The sequence below is a fragment of the Xenopus laevis genome, chromosome 5L (genome assembly GCF_017654675.1).
Source record: "Xenopus laevis strain J_2021 chromosome 5L, Xenopus_laevis_v10.1, whole genome shotgun sequence".
In the NCBI taxonomy this organism is placed as follows: Eukaryota; Metazoa; Chordata; class Amphibia; order Anura; family Pipidae; genus Xenopus; species Xenopus laevis.
In genome coordinates, this window is record NC_054379.1 from 25,254,038 (window position 1) to 25,281,506 (window position 27,469).

Genomic DNA, 27,469 nt, shown 5'->3' on the forward strand with positions numbered 1-27,469 from the left:
CAAGGCCTGAAGTGAAACATAAAGAGCCATGACCATACCCCTCGCAGCTAAGCGATTCATTTATAAAGTACCATTCTACAGGACAATAGACTTTTCATGCCAATGTAGACGGCAAAACCCTTCAATCATTGCTCCTAAAATCATCAAAGTAGAAAGGTAACTGTAATTTACCTGCACTCTCCTGGCGTCTTGCAAGTACCATGTTTTGAGCTGCAGCCTTGACGACATATTGCTAAGAACGCACAGAAAAAAAAAAAAAAACAGATGATAAAGCCTATGTCTGATACACACTTTAGTGAAACAATGGGGCTCATTCACTAATTCAGGGCAGGTTGGCCACAGTGCTGTAACCATGAGCAGCCAATCAGCAATAAGCTTTGATCGGTCTACTGAAGATAGAATAATGGAAGCAATTCTCTGATTGGTTGGTGTAAATTACTTCACTGTGTGGGGGGGGGAAGAGTACAGTGTTTGTAAATAAATATCTATATGTGCAATATTCTATAACAATGCCTGAGGAAGAATATCTTTATACATATATTTTATATACAATATGAAATATTTTTGAATTCAGTAATGGCACAATGGACATTTTGGTAGCCCCTTCTTGAGTTGATGCCAATAGAACAGAGTAATGGTAGGGCAGAATTCTTGGCACCTTGAAACATTGCCTACAAACTAGCACAACCTATGCAATTTTCAATAATTTCATATGTACTATCCCAAAATCAGCTCTTTAATGCCTAAAGCAAATTCTCTTTGTGGAACCTAAATTAAAACCCACACAAGCCCATAAAGATAAACACATACCTGTGCTACATTCAGGCCCCATCCAGCCTTCCAAACAGGTCTTGTTGCCATTCAGATCACAAGTGTAGTGTCCAAAAAAGTCATCCCGAGGTCGACAGAATTTGTTGCAGCCGAAACCGTAATAATGCTCGTCGCAGATGACCCGAATCTGGTACTCGAAATAAGTCATCCCGGCGTTCTGTTTCAGGGTTTGCCATTGCCGACTTGGGTTAATCATGCCAGAATGGAGGGCTTTGTCTATGAGATCACCGGGGTCTGCAGAAAGAACACACACACATATGGAATGGAACCTATACTGTCTAGTTTCAAAATTAAATGCATCACAACTGTTCTCGGCAGTAAATAAAAATCCGTTTAAAAATAGTTGGAAATTCTCACTCCACATCATTCCGTGCATATTTTATGCCAGAAAAAAAACAAACAACCAGTCTTTTCAAAACAAGTAAGTGTTTAAAGTTATAACCTGAAATAATATTTCACAGGCAGCTGGAATATTGTACACATCTGTGGTATTTCACTCGCTACGCTGGGCCTTATGACTTAAACGATCTAACACCGCCTTACGACCTGCAGCAGACTCGGCTCTTAACTGCGAGGTGAAGAATTATCATAAAACATTTAAATTAACTTTGTAAACAGACAAAATGCACACGGGCTGGGGGGGGGGGTTTAAGTAGTAAAACTAATTTTAAGGACCATTTACTACGTGGAAGGAGAAAGGCTGGCTTATAAATGGGCTTGAGGAAAACAAATATACATTTGGAATTCATTACAGTCCTCATATGATAAACTTCTATAAGTTCTAGATGCTACAGTATTTAAGGAAAGTAAGGATTTGTATATCATCGTCTTTGTATTGCTATAAGCAAGGCTGCCCGTGGGGGAAGCAGAACTCTTTTTAGGGGTGCAAACAAGGGTAACTCTGTGAGGTTCAATGGTACATAGAAATGCTTTGTTGCTGCTCTGCCTTCTCCCTTGCTCACACCCTAGTATTGGCAGATAAATTATGCTTTCCTCTACCCTGAAAATGACTTTGTATAGACAGTAACTGAAAAACGGCTTAAATTATTTATACTGTGCAAACTGGGTTCACTTTCATGGCTCTGATCTAATTCTAAACAGAAAAATATGCTTATTTACATATAAAGGCAGGCCTCAATGAAAGCCACATTGGCCTAATTAACACTGAAATAAACACACAATGCCAAGACAGACTGTAGAACGAGGAACAAGTTAGAGACAATGTGGGGGTTTTGTAAAAAAAAAGTTGGTCCTAAGCCGGTAACCCATAGCAACCATAGAAATGTTTTCTTCCATTATTTGACTACATTAAACCAGCAACATCTAAATGCTTGATGGCTATGGTTTACAGAGCTAGGGAAAGTATGTTGTTGATTGCTGATATCCAATGGGGGATTTTCTTTCCCTGATGCTCTGGAGCATATGAGGGGCTAATGGTTATTACATCCTATCCTGTCTTCAACTTTAGATTCTTAGGTATTCAGGAGAGCTGGGGTTCACTATCTATTGGACGTTTGGCTTAATTTAGTCAATATTAGTCCCCATTTAGTGACTTTCCCCAATATGTTTCCTAAGGCACAGAATAGCAGATGTCCAAATACCCCATCTGCCGGTCACTACTCCTTATGTTATTTAATGTGAAGCCCACAGGTCTATCTATTTCCTGCTAGGCCGATTGGCATTAAAATCGTGACACCAAACGGGGGAGTTTTGGCTGCTACCAACTGCTACTGTTTTCCATATATTTTAGTTATGTGTGCACACAGACGCAAACATTCACTTACTTACCATTAGTGTCATTATTGTAATCCCACGCTTCAACAACCAACGTGTAAGATCTCTGAAAGAATTGAAAGGAAAATATGGTTGGAGTGGAAAAAAAGCCAAAAATGAAATAAAAACATCAAACTGAAAATACACATTCAGCAGTCACTTGCCCTTTTTTCACACGCATAGCTGCTGAACCAATATCTCTGCTAGTCTATATTGTCTATTGAAACCAAAATAAGCAACAGATTAGCCTTGCATCAAACATGATCCTCTTTTAGCTCTTTAAGCTACCTTATCCAGCCTGACTCAGCGCAGACCTTTTCACCTTAATTCTCCCATCCCTCTCAAGTACTAACGACCCAGAATGGATGTAAGTCACCCCCAAAATCTCTTTTCCCTAGTGTGAGCCTGTATTGTCAGCTTTATTCAGATACTGGACCGTGGAAAAAAACAGTTTTTTTATGTAAAAACATTCTACTTTAGGCAGCAGCAGGCGGTAGGTTCTGCGCAGTACAAATTTAAGGGGTAGTATTTAAAATAATTCTCTCAAATACATAAAAAAGGGCATTAGCATCACAAACAAAAAAAATGAATGAGTGAAACCATGAGCTTAATTGCCCATTATAAAATTCTTCCAAAATCTGGAGAACTCTATCTTTAATTTACTGGCCCTTACATATGATGACAACAATTGCTTTTTTTGTATTACATAGCTTGAAAAAGGAACTAAAATGTTCTGAAAGCTTGCTATGATTTTATTAGTTAGCCAATAATGGTATCACCTTTATACCACGTTTGTTATTTTTTTTATTTCAAAAGGGTTGCCCTGTAACATTGCTTCCCAATATAACATTGTTCAGACATTAGTGGGAGGCGCCATCTTCCATTGCTCGGCAGAAGCAATCATCCCTAGATCATCATAATGCCATGTATTGATGAGATCCGTCAAATGCTAATACATGCCAATGAATAATAAAGACCGCAAAACAAGAAACCCGCAATACGTTTGCCATCTCTATACAATTATATTGTAGTTTCTCAACAAAGGCAAAACATCATAAATTCCCAGTTTAATAAACTGGAGAGGAAAAGAATGATCTACACACACACAACGGTATATATGCTCGTTTGAGACTCTGCAAATAGCAATGCACTGAGCATCTGAAGTGAAGTCTCCTGAGATTTCCTTCATTCAGCACGTCTTTGAAAGCTTTGTCTGCAGTAGGCCATCACTGCTCCCACAAGTATCAGGTAACGAAGGAAAGAACTGATGAATTTTAGAGAGGTTGGAGGGAGGAAAGGCTCTTTAACACAAAGCCTGGGTCCTAAGCATTCAAAACCATGGGGCAGAGCTATGTGTCACATTTATTGGCACACTAATCTGCCCATGAGATCTCCCAACATTCCAGTAATAATCATAAGCATCTACTGCTTAAACAGACTCCGCGCTGGAAGAATGCCAGCAATTGTATCCGACTACCTTTTATCCCCCCTTCCCAACATCAGACTACGAATAGAAATACTTATCCTCGGAGTTTAGACCTGTAGAGCCTTGCTACATTTCAGGCATGGCAGGACCACTCTACAACATCTTTTTAAAAAGCCAAGATGCCTTAATACTCTTTGTATCTTTTTCCCTTCCTTCACTGAATTGAGTCAGTGCCCATTAATGTGGCTGCAAAATGAGGTTTCTGGCTCAGTCATGGTGCCAGCTGTAGATCCCCAGCCACTTGGAAACAAATGGAATGTGGTAATTACATACATAACATTAACCAGAAGCTCAGAGTATTTATGAAGAAAGGCAAAACACCTCGGAGGTGTAGGCATGAAGATAACTTCAAAAGTCAGCACAAACATATATCTTTTAACTTGACAGAGCATGTAGACTTTAAAAGGAGAGTTCTTCCTTGGACTACAGCCTAAAGATGTTTCATATTCAAAAGGGACGGATTCAATTTTATACACAGATAACCGTGGGAAAACCCGAGACACGTAAGCAGATTGGGGCAAGTCCCAACATGCACATAACTTCCAAAACAAAGGCCACCAGCCAAGAACTATTATTGCGGAATATGTTGATTTTCACAAGCAAATGCCTACTATTTTTAAACAGGTGAAATGTAGAAGGGACCTCGCTTAAATAGGAAGAATGTGAACTCAAAAATTAAAATCGAATGGAACGTTTAGCAGTTCCAAGCATTCTGGATGATAGATATAGTATAAAATTATATTAAGGAATGCAACAGTTAGTAGGAATTAACCTAAAATTATGTGCATATTTCAGATATTGTCACCAAAACACAAGAATTAATTTTCAGCAAGAGAAATTTCTTCAGGTTGTCGTCCAATTTTTTCATATCATTATTTACAACACTTCCTCCGTGCTATTATCCTACATATCAGTCATTTCTTTATGGTGTAAACTCTTTAGAGACTGTTCACCACTACAACTGTATGAAGAGAATACACTGATGAATTTTCATCAAATTTCTCACGCAACATTGCTTATTTTTAGTAAATATGAGATGTGTTGTGAAAATACACCTGATAAATTGAGGTGAACTTTGGTGGTGTTAGAGGAGGAAACATTTCACACTACAGCAGATATGCCCGAATGTCTTGAATTGTTTCCAAGCCAAGTCAATGGGAATGTTATTAAAGGCTCACAAGCATATTGTAACAGCATTTATCTCCCATCACCAATAAAATGTGCCACGGACTTTGCATGGTGATTTAATTGCCTCACAGAAATTAGACCTAAAATGGGTTCATTTTAAATCTGTGTAAAGATCAAATGGAGAAAGCTGAAAAATGTATGTAGTTAAAAGATGTTGTATGTGTAAAAGTTGTGGTATGAGACATTCTGCTGTCTGTGTGATCAGTCATGTTTGGGGGCTATTACTTCAAGCATAACAAAGTAGTTACATATTTAGGGTCTCCCTCAATTTAGTAGTTTTGAAGGTCAAGGCTCTTATATAACACATTCAGCATGTAAAATCAGTGAGCGTGATGGTAATTCCATTCCGGATTATCTCAGGAAGAAATGATTAATTAGCACATTATGCCTTCTGCAGACACATTTGGCCATCAGAAAGTCTTTTTTTTCCAGCATCCACACTCAAGTGATTCAAACCCAGTTATTATACCTGCTTATACATGCAGGGATCAGGCTGCTAAATAAAGCAGAATAAAGGGAAGCTCATTCACAATTATAATGGGAACTATTCATTTAATTATGAGTGAATGCACAAGCAAATCCACTCTATGGCCTTCAGAGGAACTCAACATATCTGCAGTGACGGCAACCAGCAGGTTTTAATGTTCCCATGACCATAGATGACCCCAGATCATCTTTAAATATACATTCTCTCTAAATAATAAAATGGCACAGTCAACGTATTCAAATGAGAGATACACTCTGTGTCAAAGATCAGCTGTGTGCTGATAATGTCACACCTAATTAGCCACCAGAGGTCTGACCCTGAGCCAAAAGACACATCCCTCCGGGGATTAGGAGATTTAAGCATAGACAGAAGAAAAGCTGCATTGGGTTTACTATGGTTTGGAGAAATAAGCAAAATATGCATGACATTTTCAAGAGGGATTTATAAGGTTGTGGGATTTTACATGGAGGCATTTGTTATGATGATGCTCAAATAATTTAAAAATACTAAATTATTACTATATACTCATTCATGTTGTGCGACTGGATTACATCACAACATTCTACTGTGATAGGTGATATAATAAGTATTATTCTGCATATACCAGTTATCAACATGCTAGAGGGGTTTATACTGTACTTCCCACTGAATCACCTGCCCTGACAAGCACAAGATGCAACAGGAAGGGATAAGGAAAGGGGAGATCTGAATCTTTTGCCTTCCACCGTGACAATTATGTAAAATACTCCTCCACATGAAAGTTCTCCACTCAAAGATCAAGACATAAGATATAACGGAGAGAAACAGCCACAGTTCTCAAAGGCTTTCACTCGTGGCAGCAGAGGATGTTGATGGTAATAGCTTCAAGGCCAGCATTTTTGGCCAAAGGACAAACGTTCTGCTGTGCCTTTTGGCAGAGAAAGTGTGGACCAAGAAGAGTCTAGAAGACCACACAAGCCTACCATCAACATCTAACTATATTCACTCTAATGCATGGCCCAGCATTGACTTCTCTGTACTGTGTTGAAGGAAAACACTATGTGCTCTTTACTTCTACTGTTCCTTACTGCCCCATATTCATTACACCCTTCACTATATGCTAATTACACCAAAAAACATGCAAATACAAACCCAAAATGTGATATTCAGACTAACACAGTTGGCGTAAGTAAGATGGAGACAATACGACTTTACTGATTTGTTTTCTCTGGTACCACTACTTTGTTACACCATTAATAGAAGCCGTGTACCCAAAATCTATTTTGTACAGTAAAACGTGTACAAATTCATGTTCTACATAATTTGTCAAATTTATTTAAGGCAACGGAGAGACGTTCTGGCCTACTGGCACCAATTCATTGAAGCAACTATGCTATATATGTGTCCACATTTGGACTGGATGTGTATGTGCACTTCAGCACTTTAAATAAAAATTCTTGAATTTATCAGGTTCTTGGCCCTTTCTGGCTATGAAGGGGGATACAAAAAAACAATTTCTGTAGCGTATGCCAATATTTCATAATGTTTTCATGCTCGGTTAAAATTTAAAGCAAATAGACGCCAGCCCCCCTCCTAAGTATTTGAAGCTTAATATGCGAGCTGGGCTTTCAAACAGGCACTAATCCCAAGCTGAAGCGAACGCTGATGATTTTACAAAAAGCAAATTTTACAACTCATACGCGTGGGAGTAAATCATTTTCAGACACTCAAGAGTCTTAAATCTGGCCGCACACGAAGAGTGATGGCCAGCCAATTCAGTTGTCTCTAGCTGAAATGGTCAGCCATCAATCCATGTGTGGGGCCTTCAGCCAACCATAATACAAGTCTGATATGAAATCTGATTGCTGTCTGACTGTACCGCAAATCCTATCTGCATCTGTGGAATATTATTAGGTGACAAATGATAGTGCCCATATTACCCACAATCCTGTGGGATCTCACAGGAAGTGAGCACAAGTGTGACCAGTCTACTATATACTGAACGAGAATGGGAATGTTACAGGGACATATATGTAGTAAAGTTAAAATATATGATGTTTAATGACTAAATAAAAAAGATCAATAGTTTGCCATGAGGTCAATTTTCCCAGCAGGTCGTACTGTGGCTCTAGTGTCCCTTTAAGGTAACAAACAAAGCCTTGGTCGGGCCTGGTCAGTAAACTGCTGAGGCTATGGAAAGTGTGCTTTCACATAATTCCTAGAGAAACAAAACGAAACAAAAAACTCATGAGCAATACCATATTTACTGATGGGGCAGCAAATAAACCTGCTTACTCAACTCATAGCACACGGAAGTCCATAGTCACGCTGCGCATGACCGAATAGCAGGCTGCAGTAACGGAGAACACGTGCGCTAACATATGTTCATTTTACAACAATTCCTAACTACATGGGATGCTGAGAGTTGTAGTTGAACCAAAAATACCACAGGATTGACCTCTCTGTTTACATCAGGAGGGAAGGAAAAACATTTATTGTCAGATTATTTTTCAGGATTACCAAAGCCACAAGCTGCATGGATAGGCCGCCCTGGGCTACAGCTGGCCTTATCTGGCCAGACGATAAATAACACAAAAAACATTGCAGCTCTCGCAGCTATGTGCGGCTGATCTCTGATCTGGCAAGCCTGCTGGAATACAGAGCATCCTGTGAACACATAATATGCTGAATTTGCCATTGTATGAAGTCAGTCCACAGTTTGTCTGGGAGCCGAGCTCTGCTGAGGCTACTACTGGTTCCTGTTGCTCCGCGCTGCATTATCATTATTTTTGCATGGGCCCCATTATGTCCCGTAATCCTCACTGCAGTCAGAAGGCTTGTACTATTGTTCTTGGTTAATATCAGCCGTCACTGCTCGTCAGGGTGACCAGACTACTATCAGTTCTGGTCTCAAACGTCTTCTGCCTTTGGACAGGGGATATTTTATTTTTTTCTGTTTAAGAGGAGGGTTTCCGTCACACCTACTTCTTATAGAATATTAAAAATATAAAAATATTAAAGCTCAACTTTTCGCTTTCTAAATGACATTAACCTAGCATCTGCTGGAATCCCTGTGATAATTAAATGCAGCAGTTACACAAGGGTGGCAAGGTTAATAGATAGAATACCACGTGGGCAATCAAGCACAACAGTCAGGTTCACACGCGCAAGCATGAACAAGAGTCCTTTCTACTCATTTACCCAAACTGGGTTGAGCTGGTACGGAGCTTTGAATAACCAAGGGTAACCACACGTTTTATGATTTCTTCATAAACTGAAACGCGACAACTTCAAAACGGCACACCGCTATTATAAAAAAATACAGCTATCCTGAAATCCATTGACCTTTTACCCGGCAACAGCGTCATACAATTGCATAGGCCTTTGGTTATCTTATCTGGGGAATTATTGCCCAAGTCTGTGTCCCCATCCTGAAATTCTTATGTGTCTTAAAACTTACATTAGGTATAAGGCACTTTTGTCTATGGCATGACACAGGTCTCTTCATATTGGCATCAAGCAAAAAATTATGGTTTATTGCTCCACGATGCAGCAGTCACTGCAATAGGTGGTAAAGTCGCTTTACTCTAATACACTGGCAGTATTTGTACGGTTTAGCCATTAAACACCAACAGAAGCCCAATTCTCACTGGTCAGCATCACATGACATGTCTTCCTGACCCACCAATACAAACGTTTTTGGTGCACCCAGAGAGGCTGTATAATGCAGCCACTGGAAAGGAGCTAAGATCGCTCTCACAGAAACAGAACTTAGATATTCTTGTTCAAAGCATGCTGCCTGCATTTTGGGAAAGCCATCTGCTGTAGGTTTAATAGGGATCAGTTATCTTTATGTGCCCCCCACACAATCGTCATTATTAAGGCAGGAAAGTCATGCAAGAACAGCTTTTCTAGTTAACAGGTTTATATATTTTTTGTATTGGCCTATAGAGACCAATGATCCTTACTGACCCAGCAGCAGACATCTGGTATTAAATGTTGTCTATTTAAAACAAGGAATACTGCTTTGTCCATGAAAACTGCACTATATGCTCGTTTGCATCATTATTTGTTCTATGTCCTGCTCCCATGGCTGCTGTTTTGGTTGCCCACGTATGAACCGACATAAGAGTGCAGATTCTGTCCCTCTTTTGAAACAATTTATACAATACTGGTATATTTAACAGATGTGCAGGGTGTTTCGAATGAAAATGATGCTGTTGCCTTTATTAACCCATAAGCCACAAAAGAACACACACACCCTTCCTGGATCACCCAGAATGTTAAACGGTACAGAAAAAATGTTGCCCCTGCAGAATTCCCCCTTGATGCTCTTGCTGAGTTATCTATGGAACTGGCAGAGGTCACCAGGTCACAGCACATCCATTCAGGACTTAACCTCGAGGGATTAAGGAATGCCAATATCATTTATCATTGCTTTACAAGTAATGGATTCAAAATAATGTAAGAATTCAATGGTGGGCCTAAACTGGACAGTCCTACTCGCAAGGAATTGGGTTAGAATGGTCAAACACTGTGCAGTCAACAATCATATCCCATATTTTAAAATTTACCGGCTGGTACAAATCCAGTTATGTGCCAACCCTATCAACAAGCCATACTTCCTGCTGCAGACTACACAGCTACTTCAAAAAGGAAGGTTTTAATCTATCAACACTGCAGACATGCGCCTATCAGCAAGGAATCTGCTTGTGCTGTATGGCAAAACTTCTGAAGAGCCGGCTTTAATGTCGTGATTATCTCCCGATAACACATTCCCTAAAGGATGATAAGATTTGGGGAAAGTGTTTATCAAAAGAAAACACTTCGCTCTATAAGGTTTGTCCCAAATATCAAGCTGAAGACTAGAAGGTGGGTTACACATAGAAGCTATAGTTGACTGAACACCAACTCTAGCCTTTCAGAGAATGATCATTTATAACAACTAACAGAGGCAACAGGCTGAAAAGGGTACATCAACGCTTAGAATACACAAGAGCCATGAATATCCAAAAAATCTATCCTTATAAACAGTGCTTATTAATGTCATCCGTTATAATCAGTGTGTAGTGATGTCATTTGTGCCACATGACTGAATAAAATTATTATATTGTAATAATGAATGCACCACTGTTGTTAAATATAAGGAAATTAGAAGTCACACTGGAGTTCCATGTTCCATGACGTTTATGGTCATGACTTCTAATATCTTTATATTTAACAATAAGTGGTAAATTAATTCTTTATTTTATTTTTCACACCAGCGCAACAGACCGTTCCTTCTTTGTATATATACATATATCACTCACCGCCTAAGACAACAGGCACAATTTCTATGACCACCAGGGGCACTATTTTACAGTTCTGAGGATAGGCCTCTGCAATGGAAAGCAATAGGGCTCCACGGAAAATAAGCAGAGAAGGAATATTATTGCACATGAATAAGTGCTGCACTTAACTGCAAAATAAATGCTGCAATTAAACAATATAATTGAACAAATTGCCTTTGCAATGCATGTGTAACCTACAGGCAAGTCCCAGATGCAGAGACATACACAGCCAGACTGCAATAATACATTTCAAATGTTAATCATCCCAATTGCTGCAGGATCTCCGTGACCCTGTCTGTCTGCCCTCCATGACATATTTCAAAAATGACATGCTCTTTAAAAGAAACCCCCCCCCACACAAATTCCATTATGTGACTTAGGTTAAATAAACCTCCCAGCGCCTGAGCAGTTCATAGCGCAATTGCTGCCATCTTTGACCTATGAAATGACTACGAACAAGTGACCTCCCTGCTGCACACTATATTCCTTTCACAAATGAAAAATCTATACGTGTCCCAACCACCACTGATTCTACAGAAATCATCTCTTTTAATAGGAATTTCCCCAAACTTCTCCCTGACTTGTTTACTGTTTAACAGTTCTTCGGATATCATATGTAATTTTCAGCGGTGATCCAAGTTCTGATCCACCCTGCAACTAAATACTCCCCGAATAGCTTAATATGTCACCCGTAACAAAAAGTATTGTTAAAAAAAAAAAAAAGTTTATATTGTCCAAATTTTGTTTTGAAACCTAGTAACAGCTCTGGTATCATTAAACAAAACAGAGCCGAGTCATGCAATCTCCGACATTATAAATTTGCTCATTTGCCAAGATTTGTCTAAACACTTGCTTAATGGAGCCAGGGTCTGAAAGCCTTATATACAGCCGAGCGAGTACTGCTTTAAATTAAAGTCTAATCAGAGGGCCTGTCCCAAATGAAACAATTGCAGCACCGATTCCAAATCTGAAAAAAAGGGGCTATTTTTTACTTAACAAAATACATGTCATCTAACAAAAATTATTCTAAATAAAATGTGATTCTTTTTTTGGGATAGCAATGGGGCCCCCTGCTATCTGTTTGCAGGTGCAAAAAAAAATGCAGGTCCCAAACCACTAAGGGGAAAGGTCTCCCAGGCAACTTTTTTCTATACCACCGACTTAAATTTATTTACAGCCTCCATTTTTACTGCCATTACTCAAGCCAACAACTGAACTGTGTTGTGCATAAATTAAGTGCTGGGAAGCACAAAGAAAGCCATAAACAAGAGAATGGCCTTATTAACACTAATTCCTGACATTGGCTGCAGAATGGGAACTGGCGAGATACACAAGACAAAGTTCAACAGATAGGGCTGCCACCTCATCATTTTCAACCAAGACACAAACAGTGATCCGCATGGAGTTCAGATGCATAGCTGCAGACTGTACTGGTTCCTAAGCAGTTATGGATCTGATTTTAAAACAGACCAGCCATGCAGCGTGGGGATTTTCTATGCACTGATAAGCATACTAGTATTATTGGTACCAAGACCAACATATCTCGTATTATTTTCTAACAGCAGTTTCTTCGTTTATTTTAAGGTTTTCTAATTTCTGCTTCCTCTTAAAGGGGAAATATTTAGGCAATGTCCATTTTTACCTTAAACAGGCAGTAACATATGATGTCACTGCAAGCCAGGAGCTCAGCATGGAAAATGCTAAATTTATTTGTGATCTCTATGAATGCAGTTTCATGTATGCCTTCGAATGATCTGGGCAAAGTAATATGTATGGCAACTCCTGCTCATATAAAAAAACTGTGAATCTCCTAAAATGCACAAACTATGTTCTCATAACTGGTTGTCTTCTTAAAACCCTAGAAAAAGAGGTGGTTTACTTACAGGCCTGACAAGAGGTACCCAAGCACTATCATAGGTATATAACTGCTCCATTATGCGGGTATGGAGCTGTTTTTGGGTAATTCCATCCCCACACCACTAGACATGTACCAAATGCACCATCCAAACACTATGCACATGTCGCTGATATGTAACATAAAGGGTAACAAAGGCAAAGCAGACAATTTCAGATCTACAGAGGTGGACATGTTCACTAGATCTTTTCTCCACTTGGAGAAGGAGACACTGCTTCTTCATACAGACATACTCAATCAGAAGTCCCAGTTGGGAAATCTTGTCCAACAAGTAGGAAGAGGGTTATCAATATGATCATCTTAATAAGGGGAAATTGGGAAATTGCATGCTGTTGGGCTTTGTTGGAACCATTGGATAAGCTGCAAACAAGCAAAGTAAACTCAATATACAACATTAATGCCACCTAGCACAAAAGTCCAGCTCTAAAGAACCCTCTCCAATGATGCCAAGCACTCTGCAAGGTAACAGAAAGCAAGAGGAGCCACTCTTTATAAACCCAAAAAAAATGTGTGCTCAGGATCAAACACCTGAGATTATTTCCTCAAGTTGGAAAGCAAACATCCGACTGATCCCGTCCTTCAGAGGAGAAGAAAGGGTAATAAGAAGTCCAATGACACAACAATGGAGGCACTGCATGTGTTTGGCAGAACTTCAAATACCACAGATTTTTATAAAAACCTTTTATGCCTTTGATGGCATATTTGATAACAGTTTTATCTCACTGCGAGCAAAGTTCGGCTCTTATTTGTTCCAAACAGAGGCTACTTGTGTGAACGCAACCAATGCCGTGTCAGCGTTATCCTCCCAAAAATGAAACTGTGTGTTCTCCCTGTAGGCTTCTCAAAACCAGACCAAGGCCGGACAAGCATACAAATCATGCTCGCCTTCAAAAACACCCAAACAAAAACATAACTTCATGGACGTTACATGATACACTTGTAAATCAGACTGTTGACTCCAAAGTTCTAAGGCAACCTGACAATGTAGAAAGCCCTACTATGTGATTGGTTCCATACTGGATTCTGCTACAAGGGTGGCCTCATTACAAAAAGCAGTGGTCCCAGTGGGCAGTGACAAGGTTGAAAGACAAAGTGAAAAGGCAAAAAAAAAAGGGGGGGGGGAAATAAAAGGGAAGGCTTCTGAGCCAATTAGACTCCCTCAAGGTTAAGCGTTGCTGCCCACACACAAAGAGGAGGGATGTGTAGTTCATTTAAGTGACAAGGGCAATAGAAAACAAATGTAAAATATATTTTCAAGAAAGTCACTAGTCTGTTGTGCACATGGAAAGTGATGCATCGGGAAAGGAGACCATAACCCCTTAGTTGTCCACAAAAGTACTTTTTTTATCCATGGTGGTGGCCCTGGAAGGCACCACTGTAAACGTAGAATATCCCCTAACTGCTTACCCCCACCTGCACAAAATAAAATAATAGCTGGCAGAACATTGCATCAATATTTCGAGCATGTTACAAATAAACAAATTATTGCCCTAATTTAAAGTGCAGTTAGCACATTAGGTGTTTATTGTAAACATCTCCTCAATTGAGGGTTAGTGATCCGGAGCAAATATTCCTTAGCCCCAAACCAAAACCAGATGTGATGCAAGAGGTGCTCCTTGATCATTACGAGCTGCAGGCCCACCCTCTGTAACACCTGGTGCCATGAGAGGGACCCAGCTGGAGGGAAAGGGAAGGGCAACCTCTGGAAGAGGGAGGAGGGAGCACACAGATACTTTATGGATGGTGAGATGGAGCCAAACCTCTGCTGGATGGCGGCACCACCAGGCGTGTCTGTTCAGTGCTCTCTCTGAGAACTTTTAGGTTTTTCTAGTTCCCCCCTGCAATGGAAACCTGTTTGCATTAATTACGTTCTAAAATGTGGGGTCACTATTTTTCCCTCTGTCTGCAACAGGTACGGGTGTTTCTGCTGCATGACTGCAAGCGCATCTCCTCTGCATGTTGTTTGTCAATAAACCTCAACTGCGTGGCAAATCACATGGAGCAAAAACACCGTACAGTGAGTCAGTATTGTCCTGTACACGTGGGCATTTACCAGAAAAGAGATTTGTAAATGGCAAATACCTGGATATGTGCTCCAGAGGCAGTATTAATGCATGAGCAAGCACAGGCTATTGCTTGAATGTCAGCTATACGGTCACTCATTTAGAAATGAAATACAGCTCAAACACAGGTAGAATGGCATATACATAAGCTACTAATGGGCTTTACATGAGTCTCCATAGAACCCAGAGCAAACTAGATGCCCCAGAACTGCAGAAAAAGTTTATATGCAACTCAGAAAGGCAACAGGTGACTGCGGATCAAGTCACACACAAATAAAAATCCATTAGGGAACTGAAATGTGCAATCAACTTGAGAAAATTACTAATGCATTAACTTTATCAGTCACCTGAGTGTTTTTTAGCAATTCCCCCTCCTCAGAGAGTTTGTGCAGCAGGTAGGAAATGTAATATACATCTATATATCTATAAAATCGTTCTTATCCCAGACTGATTGCACCCCAGGAACACTCCTACATTTCAGCTGATGGGATACAAACGCTCAGATGGAGCAGCAAGCAGCTCACCCATTTCAACACTCTGTACAGCGAGATGCAGCAGGGGAGGAGGGAGGATAGGAAAACTCTGCCCAACCGGACACGGCTAGAGAGGTTTAGATGGGACTAATCCACTCCTAGCTCGTCATTTCCACTGGGCCACAAAACGGCAAACTTCTGACCTGCTAATACTTTCTCTGCAGAGTGAGAGAGTAGTAGTAGTGTGGCTCTATCTATTGTCAGTGCTACATACTAGCAGAAGTTCTGCGGCGGTTGAAAGTCTCTGCACTCTCCTCATGTCCACACACACACACAACCATCTTGTTTATATTCTATTCGCATATTAACACAGCAGAGGGAACAGCGTGCATTCAGGGCTGCCGTGATCATGTTGCCATGCACTCCACCCTCTCTCCTGGGCCAACTGCTGGAGATCACAAGTCCACTTCTTGTCTCTTCTACATGAACCTCTCCCTCTTGCTGCAACTCGTATGCATTGCTCTGACCAAATGCAATTAACCCAAACCCCAACAGGCTAGCCCACTGAGCAAAGAACCCCTTATCTCACAGCTGGACCCCTTGCATGGGAGTTACTGCTCTACAGAGGTTGTAGGATCTATGTAGTATCTATGGGGGTCCCTATTTCCCAAGGCATTCATAGTGGTGACGGCTTTCTTACATTCAATATTAAACTTTACAAACACCTTACAATAATATAGAAATACATCCTACATTTCTTGGCTGTGTTCTACAGACAACCACCTTCCCATACAGGGGGGTCTCCAAAACTCAACAAAGTCTCCAATCAAACCCATTTATTGCAACAAGACCCAATCCATGCACAGTTTTACTCACTGTGCCTGGGAAAAATACATCAGTAATCCACTGACTCACCGGCCAAGCAAAACTGAAAGGGAGCACAATCCTGTTCCTCTCATTATTCCGGCTGTATTTCAGGTTGAAGGAATTGCCCCCAATGACAGGGGTATATCCGGTGCCGAAGCTGCAGGCCCCCCCTGCCGATACCCTGGACTGGTACTCCTTTAGGCAAACTTTAAAGTAAGTGTCGCATTCGTCCCTGGAGCATTTTCTATCCGTCGGGTTGCGCTGGCCGTCGCAGCAATTCCCACTCTGCAACTCTCCATTGGGATTCTGCATAGATAAGATTTCCAACTCGAACTGGCCTGATGCTATAGACACCTGTTACAAAAATCAGACAAAAATATAAAAAAAAGGGGACCAGGGATGTTATCAGACAGGAGTGACATGACTTAAAAAAAAATACAAGTTGCAAAAAACAGAAGAAAGTATTAAAAAAAAAGTGAATTTTGGGCTGAATGCAGATCCAGGCACTGATGCTAAAATGTGAATAATGAGAAATGTAAAATTGAATAAAAAAAAAAAAGTGCCTTTATTTTAAAATGCATTACTCCCCCAAAAAAAAGTTTGCATGTATAAATGCAGGAACTTCTAGATGGCAGTGAAGGGGCTAAAAAAAGGGGAAAAAAAAGAAATGAAAGTTAAGGGACATGGATCTCCAAGCTGCTATTCTCCCCCAGCTGCAGGGCTGCGATTTGTAGTTGCACAACTGGGGGAGCTCGGCAGGTTGGAGAGTGTGGACGAGCGAGAGGGGCTGCTGTATATCCCAATGTTGAACAAATAGGAGAAAAAGGAGCCCAGTCCCGGGCGTGAGTAGGAACCGAAGGTGCACAATCCGGCGCAGGGTCCAACGTACCTTTATCCGCAGCAGGCAGAGCAAAGCAGAGACGAGGAGCGGAGAGAGGGCTCTCCTTGGGAAACGCATTGCTTCCTGCCTGCGACTGCTTCTCGTGCAGCAGCGACTGACGGCTGGGAGCGCCCGCACCTCTGATATACTCAGGCGATTTGAGCATGCACGACTGCAACACAACACACACTTTTCAAGGCTCTTGTTGTAGGGCACGCCGATCCTGAATGCACGAGCAGCCGGCTGCCTCCTTCTATTATGTGATCCTTTCGCCTTTTTATGATTTATTCTCTTGCCCCTTTTCTTTTCTTTCTTTTGGAAATGAGCTGCAGGCAGCAGACAATAAGGAGGCAGGAGCTAAAGAGCCCGTGAGCGAGCAGGGACTGGGCGCTTCATCTATGCGCGGCTTTGCAGCAGGAGGAGCGACAGGGAGGGGGGCAGGCCGGGTGTCTGTGTAATATTCATGAAGCAGGATGGGCGCTGGGTGCTAAGCTACTCCCCTAGGTGTCAGCGAGGAAGGGGGGTCGGACAGTCGATTATTGCTGGTGGGGAAATCATGAAGAGCTGGACTGGGACTCATGCGACTTCCACTGCGATTTGTGACTCGGTAGAACAGGGACAGAGTCTCTCTCACTCCATATTCTGCCTCTCACTCTAATGATCAGCAGCAAAGAGCCCCGCTGGGAAGTTAATCAGGCTCCATGTCTGGCAGCTGCACTTAAAACAATGCTGAACTTGTGATGATATGTTATATATGGGCCATTCATCTGCCCCAGCAGAGCTTACAATCTAATTTCCATATTATTCTCACAATACAAGCCTTCTGGTACTTTTTAGCTGTTTTTCCTATTAATAACAACAGCGTTAGGGATAGGGTTGCCACCTTTTCTGGAAAAACATACCGGCCTTCCTATATATTTATCTTTTTTCCCTATTAATAACATTGGGATCTACCATAATTTTTAGCGGCCAGGCCGGTGACAACCCTAGTAAGGGATAATATTTAGTGGCCACTAAAATACCAGCCAAGTGGCAACCCTACCTCCTCCACTTGAGCAGGAGCACCTGTAGTAGGGAACAGTGTCGGACTGGGACACCAGGGGCCCACCCAAAAACCTTTGACCAGGGGCCCACCAATTAATTGTAGACAAGGGGCCCACTTTTAGTACTATTTTTCTTCCTCTCCTCACTCATCTGCCATTCTCCTAGTCTCTTTTCTTTACATACTATAATCTATTATTCCATCTATTTAGCCTCATTGCTCTCATAGAAATAGGGAATGGCCATGAAATAGTCCAAATGTCTAGCAGCATTAGGGACCACTGACACCTGGGCCCACCGGGACTTTTCCTGGTATCCTGGTGGGCCAGTCCGACACTGGTAGGGAAGATGTATCAAAGTCTTATTAGAGCTCCCCACAGTAAAACTCCACAGCTCTCTATTCATTTCTACTTCCTCTGCTCTCAGAAGCATATCTATCAAACTTTTACCCATTGATAAATGCACCTCTAAAAATCTCAGTGGCCGGATTTTACCGTAGTGAGATCTAATTTCACACAATCTGCACCATTGTTTTTGAAAAGGGACTGGGAGTTTTGTCCCTGATCTCAGCCTGGTGTCCAATAATGGCTTTTTTTGATAGTGATGGGAGCGAATTTATTCGCCAGGCGTGGATTACAAATTTACGGATTCCGGGGATGGCGAATATTTTTGCGAAACTGCCGCGAACATTCGCAGTGGGAAAATTGTCTACAACAAAAAAATTGTTGCTCGTCCAAAATTATTCGGATGCCCATTGACTTTAATGCATTTGCACAAAAGAGTCGTGCATATAAAAATTGTCACTCGTGTCAAAATAATAAATAATTTTGACGCCCATTGGCTTCAATGCGTTTAGCGAATTTTTCACCATTTTTTTGGAGTTTCGCAAATTTCTCTGGATTGGTTCGACCCATCACTACTACCGGTACTTTCTGGTTGGTTGTTATGGGTTACTAGATCCAGTGCAAATGTTGCAACTGTTATTACATTGCCCCCCTACATATTAGGGCATAATGGCATCAATAAAAATTTTGGGGGCCAGTCTTGGACTAGGTGGGGGGTGTGGGCCCCTACACACCACCCTCTGTTCGTCAACCCCCCTCCACCCACTTCACGCTCCCCTGTGCCAGTTTCAATGGTTTGCAACTCCCATCCATCCTCCTCCACCCCTGCCAGCGGGTACCTGCTTTTCTCCTATTAATTGGGGTGCAGGTAGTTTTGGGCAGGTGGTGGCGTGGGTCTGGGCTGTTGAAGCCCATTGGGGGCAGAATCTAGTTATGAGCGAATTCATTCACCAGGCATGGATTCGCAAAAAAAAAAAAAAAATTGTCGCCCATCAAAATTATTCAGATGCCCATTGAGTTTAATGCATTATTTGCATTAGTCGTGCTTATAAAAATTGTCGCTCGTAAAAATTATGTGTCAAAATAATTTTGATGTCCATTGACTTCAATAATTTTTCGATGTTTCGTGGATTTTTCTGCAAAATGAAACAGATTCGCCCATCGCTAGCAGAATCTACTAAAAGTGTAGCTTAGAAAAGAGTCAATCTTTCTGCCCCTTGCAAGACACTGCAACTTTTTGATAAACCCAACCCTAGCCCCCCTGATGTCCAATGTGTCAATAAAAGTGGGGATTGTAGTTGAACAAGAGCTGGAGGGCTACAGATTTGATAGCCCTGCACAGACACGTGGCAGCAGGGTAAAAAGGCAAAGTAAAGAGCTGTCTGTAGGCAGTGGGGACAGGTAGGCAGTCAGGATTAGCTGGCAGAACATAAAAACAGATGCCAGTCACAACAGGGCAGGGAAACCACACACTATGTGCAGCTTGTGCAGACTTGTGAGCAATGATATAGCCAGAGAGGAAGGAGCAGTCAAAGGGAACAGGAGCATTCCTGCACAATGAGTGGGAACCTGGAGACCGGACTGCATAGCTGTGATACACAACCCCCGGGGTAGTTAGTCAGCGCCACACACCTGACGGCTCAACTACACCTCTCTCCCAGGCTCTGGGAGCAGTAACAGGAGTTGTGAGCCCCAGGACACAGCTGTCTACTGACATTACATTTGAACAATACAAAGGCACATTACGGTGGGCACTTCAGAGACACGACTTTTAACCCCTCTGGTACCAGACAGATCCGTCATGTCAATAAAATAAGAGGCAGAAATTGTCATTGAAACATTAGACGAGTGGATTTTTCCGCCTTAGAAGGGGGTAACCACAAACGTGTGTTATGTTGGACTTAACTTTTTCCAAGTAGTGGCCTGATGTTTTGCTTGACTTTGGGCCAGGTTTTTCTGTGTATATCGCTGGGGCCTTATGCATTAGAGACCAGGGTTTGGCCCGTTCATGTAAAGGAACAGTAACACCAAAAAGTGAAAGTCTTTTAAAGTAATGAAAATATAATGTGATGTGGTGATGCACTGGTAAAACTGGTGTGTCTGCTTCAGAAACTCTAAAATAGTTTATATAAACAAGCTGCTGTGTAGACATGGGGGCAGCCATTCAAAGCTGGAAAAGGAGAAAAGGCACAGGATAAACAACAGATAACAGATAAACTCTGTAGTATACAATGGGATTCTTCAAAACGTATCTGTTATCTACTGTTTATCCTGTGTGTATGTCCTAATAAATGTACTTGTAATTTTACTACCTTTTGCTTTATTTTTTGGAGGAAAAGTCATAACCTTTTGTGGTTGTTCTATATACATACACCTATAGACTGGGGTGAACTGTGAGTATATCATTCCCTTCATGATTTTTGGTTTTTTTCTATTGGATTTACTACCCTTTGGTAGTGTTAAAATTGGCTTTCAGCACTATTTTTGTTAATTATTTACATGGCAGCTTGTTTATATAAATGATAGTCGTGTTTCTGAAGCAAACATTGCAGTTTTACCAGGGCAGGGCAACAGTACATTATATTGGCATTCCTTTAAAACACTTTTATTTTTTGGTGTGTTACTGTTCCTTTAAAGTACTGATCTAACTGTACTAGGCTGAAATTTAAGGGTGATGGCATAAGGGTTAGAATAATGCTTCCCGCTAGCAATAATGTAAATGTGAATTTACTCAATCTCCGCGTCATTCTCAGAGAGTGATAAATATATAGTGAATAAAGTACCCCCTCTTGTAAATTATAAGGATATTATAAGTTACCGAGGAGTTTCATGACCATGTTTTTATACAGGTCATGGAACTCTGAGGTGACTTCTAATATCCTCATATTTTGCAACAGGGGGTACTTTACTTATTATAATACACACGTTTCATTGAGTCTTGTGACAGAAATGACATCACTACTCACCGTTTATAACTGATGACATCAGAACTCACCGTTTATAAGGATATCATTTACAAGATATATTTATGGCTTTTGTGTATTATAAGGATATACTGTAGATACTGAATATATAACCCTTTAAGTGCTGGTGAGAGTGGATGGCATCATCTGCTGATGTGCACATGTGTATTTTCCCCATAGGGCTCAATATGTTTCCGGGTCGGAAACATAAAATGCAACACTGTAGGGTCTGCAATCTGTGACATTGAAAGTTTTGCAGTTCCCATGTTTCATACCATCATATGGACAGTGGACTTGCTGTGTCTGTCCCTACCCATTGTTCCTTGTAGGGATCCAACGAATCCAAGGTTCAGTTTGGGATTAGGCCAAGATTTGTCCTTTTTCAGCAGGATTTCGCCAAATCCAAGTGCTGAATCCGAATCCAAAAAAATCACAGGACTTTTCGTCACACAAACAAGCAATGGCGCTCCCATGGGGGCCCTGCTGCATGGCAGCTCAGATCAGGAGCTTTCCACGGAACAGTTTTGATTTTTAAAGAGCAGCACTCGGTTCTCTTTCCTGCTTTTTACTCTAATTTACATATGCAAATTAAGGTTCAGATTTGGTTCTGTATTCAGCCAAATCTTTCTCAAGGGATTCCAGATTCGGCCGAATCCTAAAATATTGGATTCAGGGCATCTCTAATGGGAAACTAGCATTGAAAGGGTTAAGGCTGCTGGGTGGCCCTTTTGTCTGCAGGAAAGGATGTTTTGACCTTAGCGCTTCTCCCTGCAAGAGTCACGTCAAGGGAACTCATTGTGTACAAGTCATATTATCCACATGATTTTGTACCATTGTGTCTGCCTTGGACATCCCCAAGCATGGCCTTCTGGTTGGTCAATCCTGTGTTAACCCTTTATGGGGTATCATAGGAAAGAGCTGTTCAGGAACATCTGGAGAACAACAGTCACTGAATTAGGCAAGAGCAAGTTCTCGGTGAAATGTACATAATATGACTGATGACAATGGAGAGAACATAAACTCTGGTAAGGGTATGAGTAAGAATCACAACCTTGCCTAAGGCTATTTATGTGTTTTTTGCCCAAGGCATTAACTGCCTGTTGCAATGACTCATTGAGAATATGCTATGGGCTCTGCTCCCTGCAGCACGATTGCATTTCATTGGGTCACATGGTGTATACAAATCAGTGAAAGCCAAACACTTCTACATACAAGGAACTTCTCGTATCCAATACTTGTTTAACTCTTAATTAGCTGTAGCAGTGAGTCAGCTAAATATGCAATGGTTACAGGACAAGCTTGCTTCAGCATGGGACCCACAAATATTGCCTTGCCGGGAATCGAACCTAGGACTCCAGCGCTGTAAAACAGCAATGCAAACCACGGCCTCTGTGCTAAGAAATCATTATTCAATATGTTCTCGGCAAGTTAACATAAACACCTTTTTTTTCTACATTTAGGTATAAATAAGGTTACAACACCCCCACCTTATAAAATTCGTAAGGTATGTTGCGCAAATAAGATAATAAAGGACTGAACGATGAGGTGGGTTGAGTACAGATTGTTCTGTGTTCAGTTACAGACTGTGCTCTTACAAAGAAGGATTAAAGAAAAGATTCTCTACTGAGTTACAAGTAGCCCTAAGCGACTAGGGTGCATGTTTATGTCTTGTAGAACCTCAGTTTTAAATCTTAAATGGAAAATATTACTGAGCTACATCAAGTGCTTTAAAGTAACAGCAACTTTTAAATGCCCTTGAGATGCCATTTCTCAGTTGTCTGAGATTGAGAGTGACCGCGGTGGTTGGGAAAGGATGCATTCGTAAATCATTTTACAGAAATATCATATACATCAGAAATATCATATCTATTAGACTTGAAGAGGCACAGTCCCTCTTTTATATTGTAGTGTGCCGAGCTACTTCCTAAAAAGTTATGAGGAAATAAGTTGCACAATGAATGTATTTTTCTTGGTTGAAATTCCCTTAAATGTTGAACTTTTGCCTTACCCCCCCCTAGTTTATAACGAAATCCCAAAAATGGGAAATGATTGATTTATTTGCCATTCCACCATTATTCCATGAATATCTATGATGGAAAATGATTTATTGGCCATTCCACATTATTCCATTAATATCTATAATGGAAAATGGTTCATTGGCCATTCCACAATTATTCCATGAATATCTATAATGGAAAATTGTTTATTGACCATTCTACCATTATTCCATGAATATCTATAATGGAAAATTGTTTATTGACCATTCTACCATTATTCCATGAATATCTATGATGGAAAATTATTTATTGGCCATTCCGCCATTATTCCATAAATATCTATGACGGAAAATGGTTTATTTGCCATGCCATCATAATTCCATGAATACCTATGATGGAAAATGAATGGTGTATTGCCCATTCAGCCTTTATTACAAGACTATCTAGAACAACAAATAAATGTAATCTCAAAGTTCACCCTGATAGGGATTCCTCCCAAATACCACCCCCTGCATTTGTTTACTGGAGGGACAGTCCCACAATATGGGAACCACTGCCATGGATGAATAAGACAACAATGTTGGTGATAGAACTTCATCACTTCAATGCAGGCCACCAAGTCAATTATTACAGAATTGAGTTGAATGGGACAGAGAGAGTGATGGTTCCTCTACATCTGGGAATTGCAGGAACCCCTTTATGAGCATCGATTGGGTCCTGATAAAATGTTTAGGTGAGAAGAAGTTAAGAAGATCCAAATCTCCTTGAGTAATGCATTCTGTAGGCTGCACAAAGACCCATAGCTCCAGCTCTGCACCTCACTGGAAGGTCTCAGTTCCCCTTATCTTTATTTTGAGGCACCATACTTTAATTTTTATAAATTCCAGATTAATTTCTTGGAATGGAAATAGAATAGAATAGTATTTATGCATTGGTAGCTTTTCTGCTGCACTTTTAAAAGGTATTATTAGCCTGGCTTCAGCTTGCAGTTTAAGCCTTGCCTCTGCAGCCATTGTCTCACTTTATAGCTAACCATAAGATTCCTATTCACTTTCCACGAGCCTTCTTTGAATTATAATGCTCCAGTTCGATGGTGTCATGTGACAGCCTGTGGGTGTGGCTAGCTGAGCAAGACAGTAAATAGCTATCCTTAGCAAGTAGAATTCACTAGGTTTGATCATAGCAGCTTAATCTGCTAGATATGCCCCCTTCAGAAATGCTGTAGTCACTAGACTGCTCAAGGGCTTAATTGATTTCACTATAATCTCTGCCCAGGGGCGTACAAAGAACGCAGACCCTGAGGTTGCAGGGGGGGTCAGGAGTGTAGGGGGGCCAGCGTGATCAATTTTAATTTATGTTTGTAGAATAGGCCAAGTTAATATTTTGGGGCCCTATATTAGGACCCAGTAACATCTAGTTACGCCACTGAAGTGACAGCACACATATGCATAGACCAAGTTGTAATCCACTGTTCAGTCATCTCCTACCTACAGCAGGGACTGGGATGATGAGAATATAGTTGCAGACAGAAGATCCCCAACCTCATTTAGTGTAAATACATGTAGTCCATGACAGATCCATGGGCTGTCAGATGAAAACCCATTTAGCGTGAGAAACCCCTTTCACTTTACAAATTACACATCCCCTCGGTGACATCGCATCGCTGACACTTTGTCACCCACTGGAGACCTGGCATTGTCACCGCTTTATCTAGCATGTGAGGCCTGGAGCAGGTTATAAAGCTAATGAAGAGCAGGTCATCAGCGGAGCAGACAGTTCCAAGGGATTTTGTAGTCCCAGGGGACATGGTATTGCTAATGGAATGCAAGATGAAAGAATTAGCTTTTGTTTTGGAAGCATCTTATGTGCTCTCTCTTTCTTCCCCTTTGTTTTTATATTGTATTAAATATACTGGGCCTCTTTATGTAGGGCAGAACTACCCTAACGGAGGCAGAAGTGATTGTTTTAATGGCTCCCAGACTCGTCAAGGACTCCACTGTCCTTTTATATTATATTATATTCTGTCCCCCCAAACACGTAATTTAGTAAATAATCGGCCTGCTATATGGAAACTCTTGGGGAGCACTGATCTAGGGGCAAAGAGGTCACTTGTTCTTCATGGTAAGAGTATGGGACCTGTTATCCAGATTGCTCGGGACCTGGCGTTTTTCAGGATAACGGATTTTTCATGCAAACATTAAATAAACCCAATAGGCTGGTTTTGCTTCCAATAAGGATTAATTATATTTTATTTTTCATCAAGTACAAGCTACTGTTTTATTATCACAGAGAAAAAAGTAAATCATTTTAAAAAATTTGGATTATTTGAATAATATGTAGTCTATGGGAGATAACAAGCACTTCACCTCTTCTTGCTGTGCAAATAATCCTTTATTGTAGCCAGTTTTACCACTCCAGTTGCAGAACAATGTTGACAAAGGGAGGTGCAAACCCCCCGAAACATTGTTCTGTCCATAATTCAAAGCTTCTGGATAACAGGTTTCCAGATAACGGATCCCATACCGGTATTATAAAGTCTGGACTAGACTAGACAAGACAGGTCCTGGACAATTAAGGAAATCTTTGTCCCCTAACAGGGAAATAAATGTACATAAACTAGGGAGAATTCTATAATTCTGAGTCCCCCTTTCCCTCATTATATTATTAGGTTTTGTTCTTCCTTGAACTCCTTCATTGCTGCCTAACGTCATGATATTTCTTGTCTCTTGTGACACAGGCCCTCCTTCTGTCACCTCAGCCCGGGGCGGAGAGAGCCACAAAGGTTCATGAATGGTGATTACCAAGAGGGTGCTCTTTATCCGTGGGTGTGGTGCCTCGCTCTGGCTGCCTATTATGGGGGTCTGTTTTTCTCATTATAACAGTACATCAATATGTGTGTGTGTTATAAGTGAAACCCAGGCAAGGCTGTACACAAAAGCGTAGAAAACAATGCCATTAGCAGGAGCTGGAATCCGATATTATGTGCAGAGCAGCAGGTCAGTTAGGAGCTCTCTATTCATGACATTGGAACAAAGGGAGAGGGTAGGCACGACGGTGCATGTGAAAGGCCGGGGAGGGGGGCTGCTTAATGTTACAATATATTATTCCCATGTAACTTTGTGCTGCTGCTATTTCTCTCACAAATCATGATTACGGATGCGCCGCAGCAAGCCGGGGCAAATAGGTTGCTATGGCATTTTTATGGTCACCCATTTCATTCGCAGACTGTTCTTGTAGTTAATATATGGCAATTACTGCTGTCTTTTTAACTCAGACATACTAATTATTTTGTACGTGGCATTTAACCCCTGATGGATATGTTTTTTTTATAATTTATGAAAGGGTTAAGGCTTAGAAAGAAATAGCGCTCGCGCATGTAGAGAAAGAGTGTGCACGCATGGCATAGAATTCATATTGTTATTATTATTTATTTAGTGCTGACGTATTCTGCTGTGCTTTATGGAGATGATAGGGCTCATTTATGGGTGCAAACCCGGTTTTCTGTCTGGGTGAAAACTGCCTTCCAGATTTCCAAATAAGTAAATACATACACAATTTTAAAATGAACGGTGAGGCAATCGGCGATCCACCCATCTCATATCCCCGCCACCCAATATCATGGGCACACCCCTGGAATGTCACCCGCCCCTGACGTCACCAGACCCACCTCCTGCCAAAGTGCAATTTTGGCTGCAAGTTTTTGGGTGCAAGTTACGTTTACCCACAAAGCAGTGTTTTCCCACAATTCCAGTTTAATACCATCCACAAGGAATGATGCACTTGACGCAATTGTGGTCGATGTTTTAATACATTTGCTATTGCATGTGTGCTTCAATGTGAATTGTACTCAAT

General features: G+C 41.1%; 1 protein-coding gene across 2 annotated transcripts in view; it reads right to left on the reverse strand.

Moving 5' to 3' along the window:
* Positions 1 to 17,677, reverse strand: part of jag1.L (jagged 1 L homeolog) — a 39,078-nt gene extending 21,401 nt beyond the window's left edge. The window contains exons 1-5 of one of the 2 annotated variants that reach the window (XM_018261778.2): positions 17,282 to 17,677; positions 16,441 to 16,746; positions 2,620 to 2,671; positions 811 to 1,065; positions 172 to 232 (exon numbers count right to left, since the gene is read on the reverse strand). In XM_018261778.2, coding sequence (XP_018117267.1) covers positions 172 to 232; positions 811 to 1,065; positions 2,620 to 2,671; positions 16,441 to 16,746; positions 17,282 to 17,350 — 743 coding nt within the window. In that variant the 5' untranslated portion in view covers positions 17,351 to 17,677. 2 annotated transcript variants of the gene reach the window in all.
* Between the last annotated feature and the right edge of the window lie 9,792 nt (positions 17,678 to 27,469).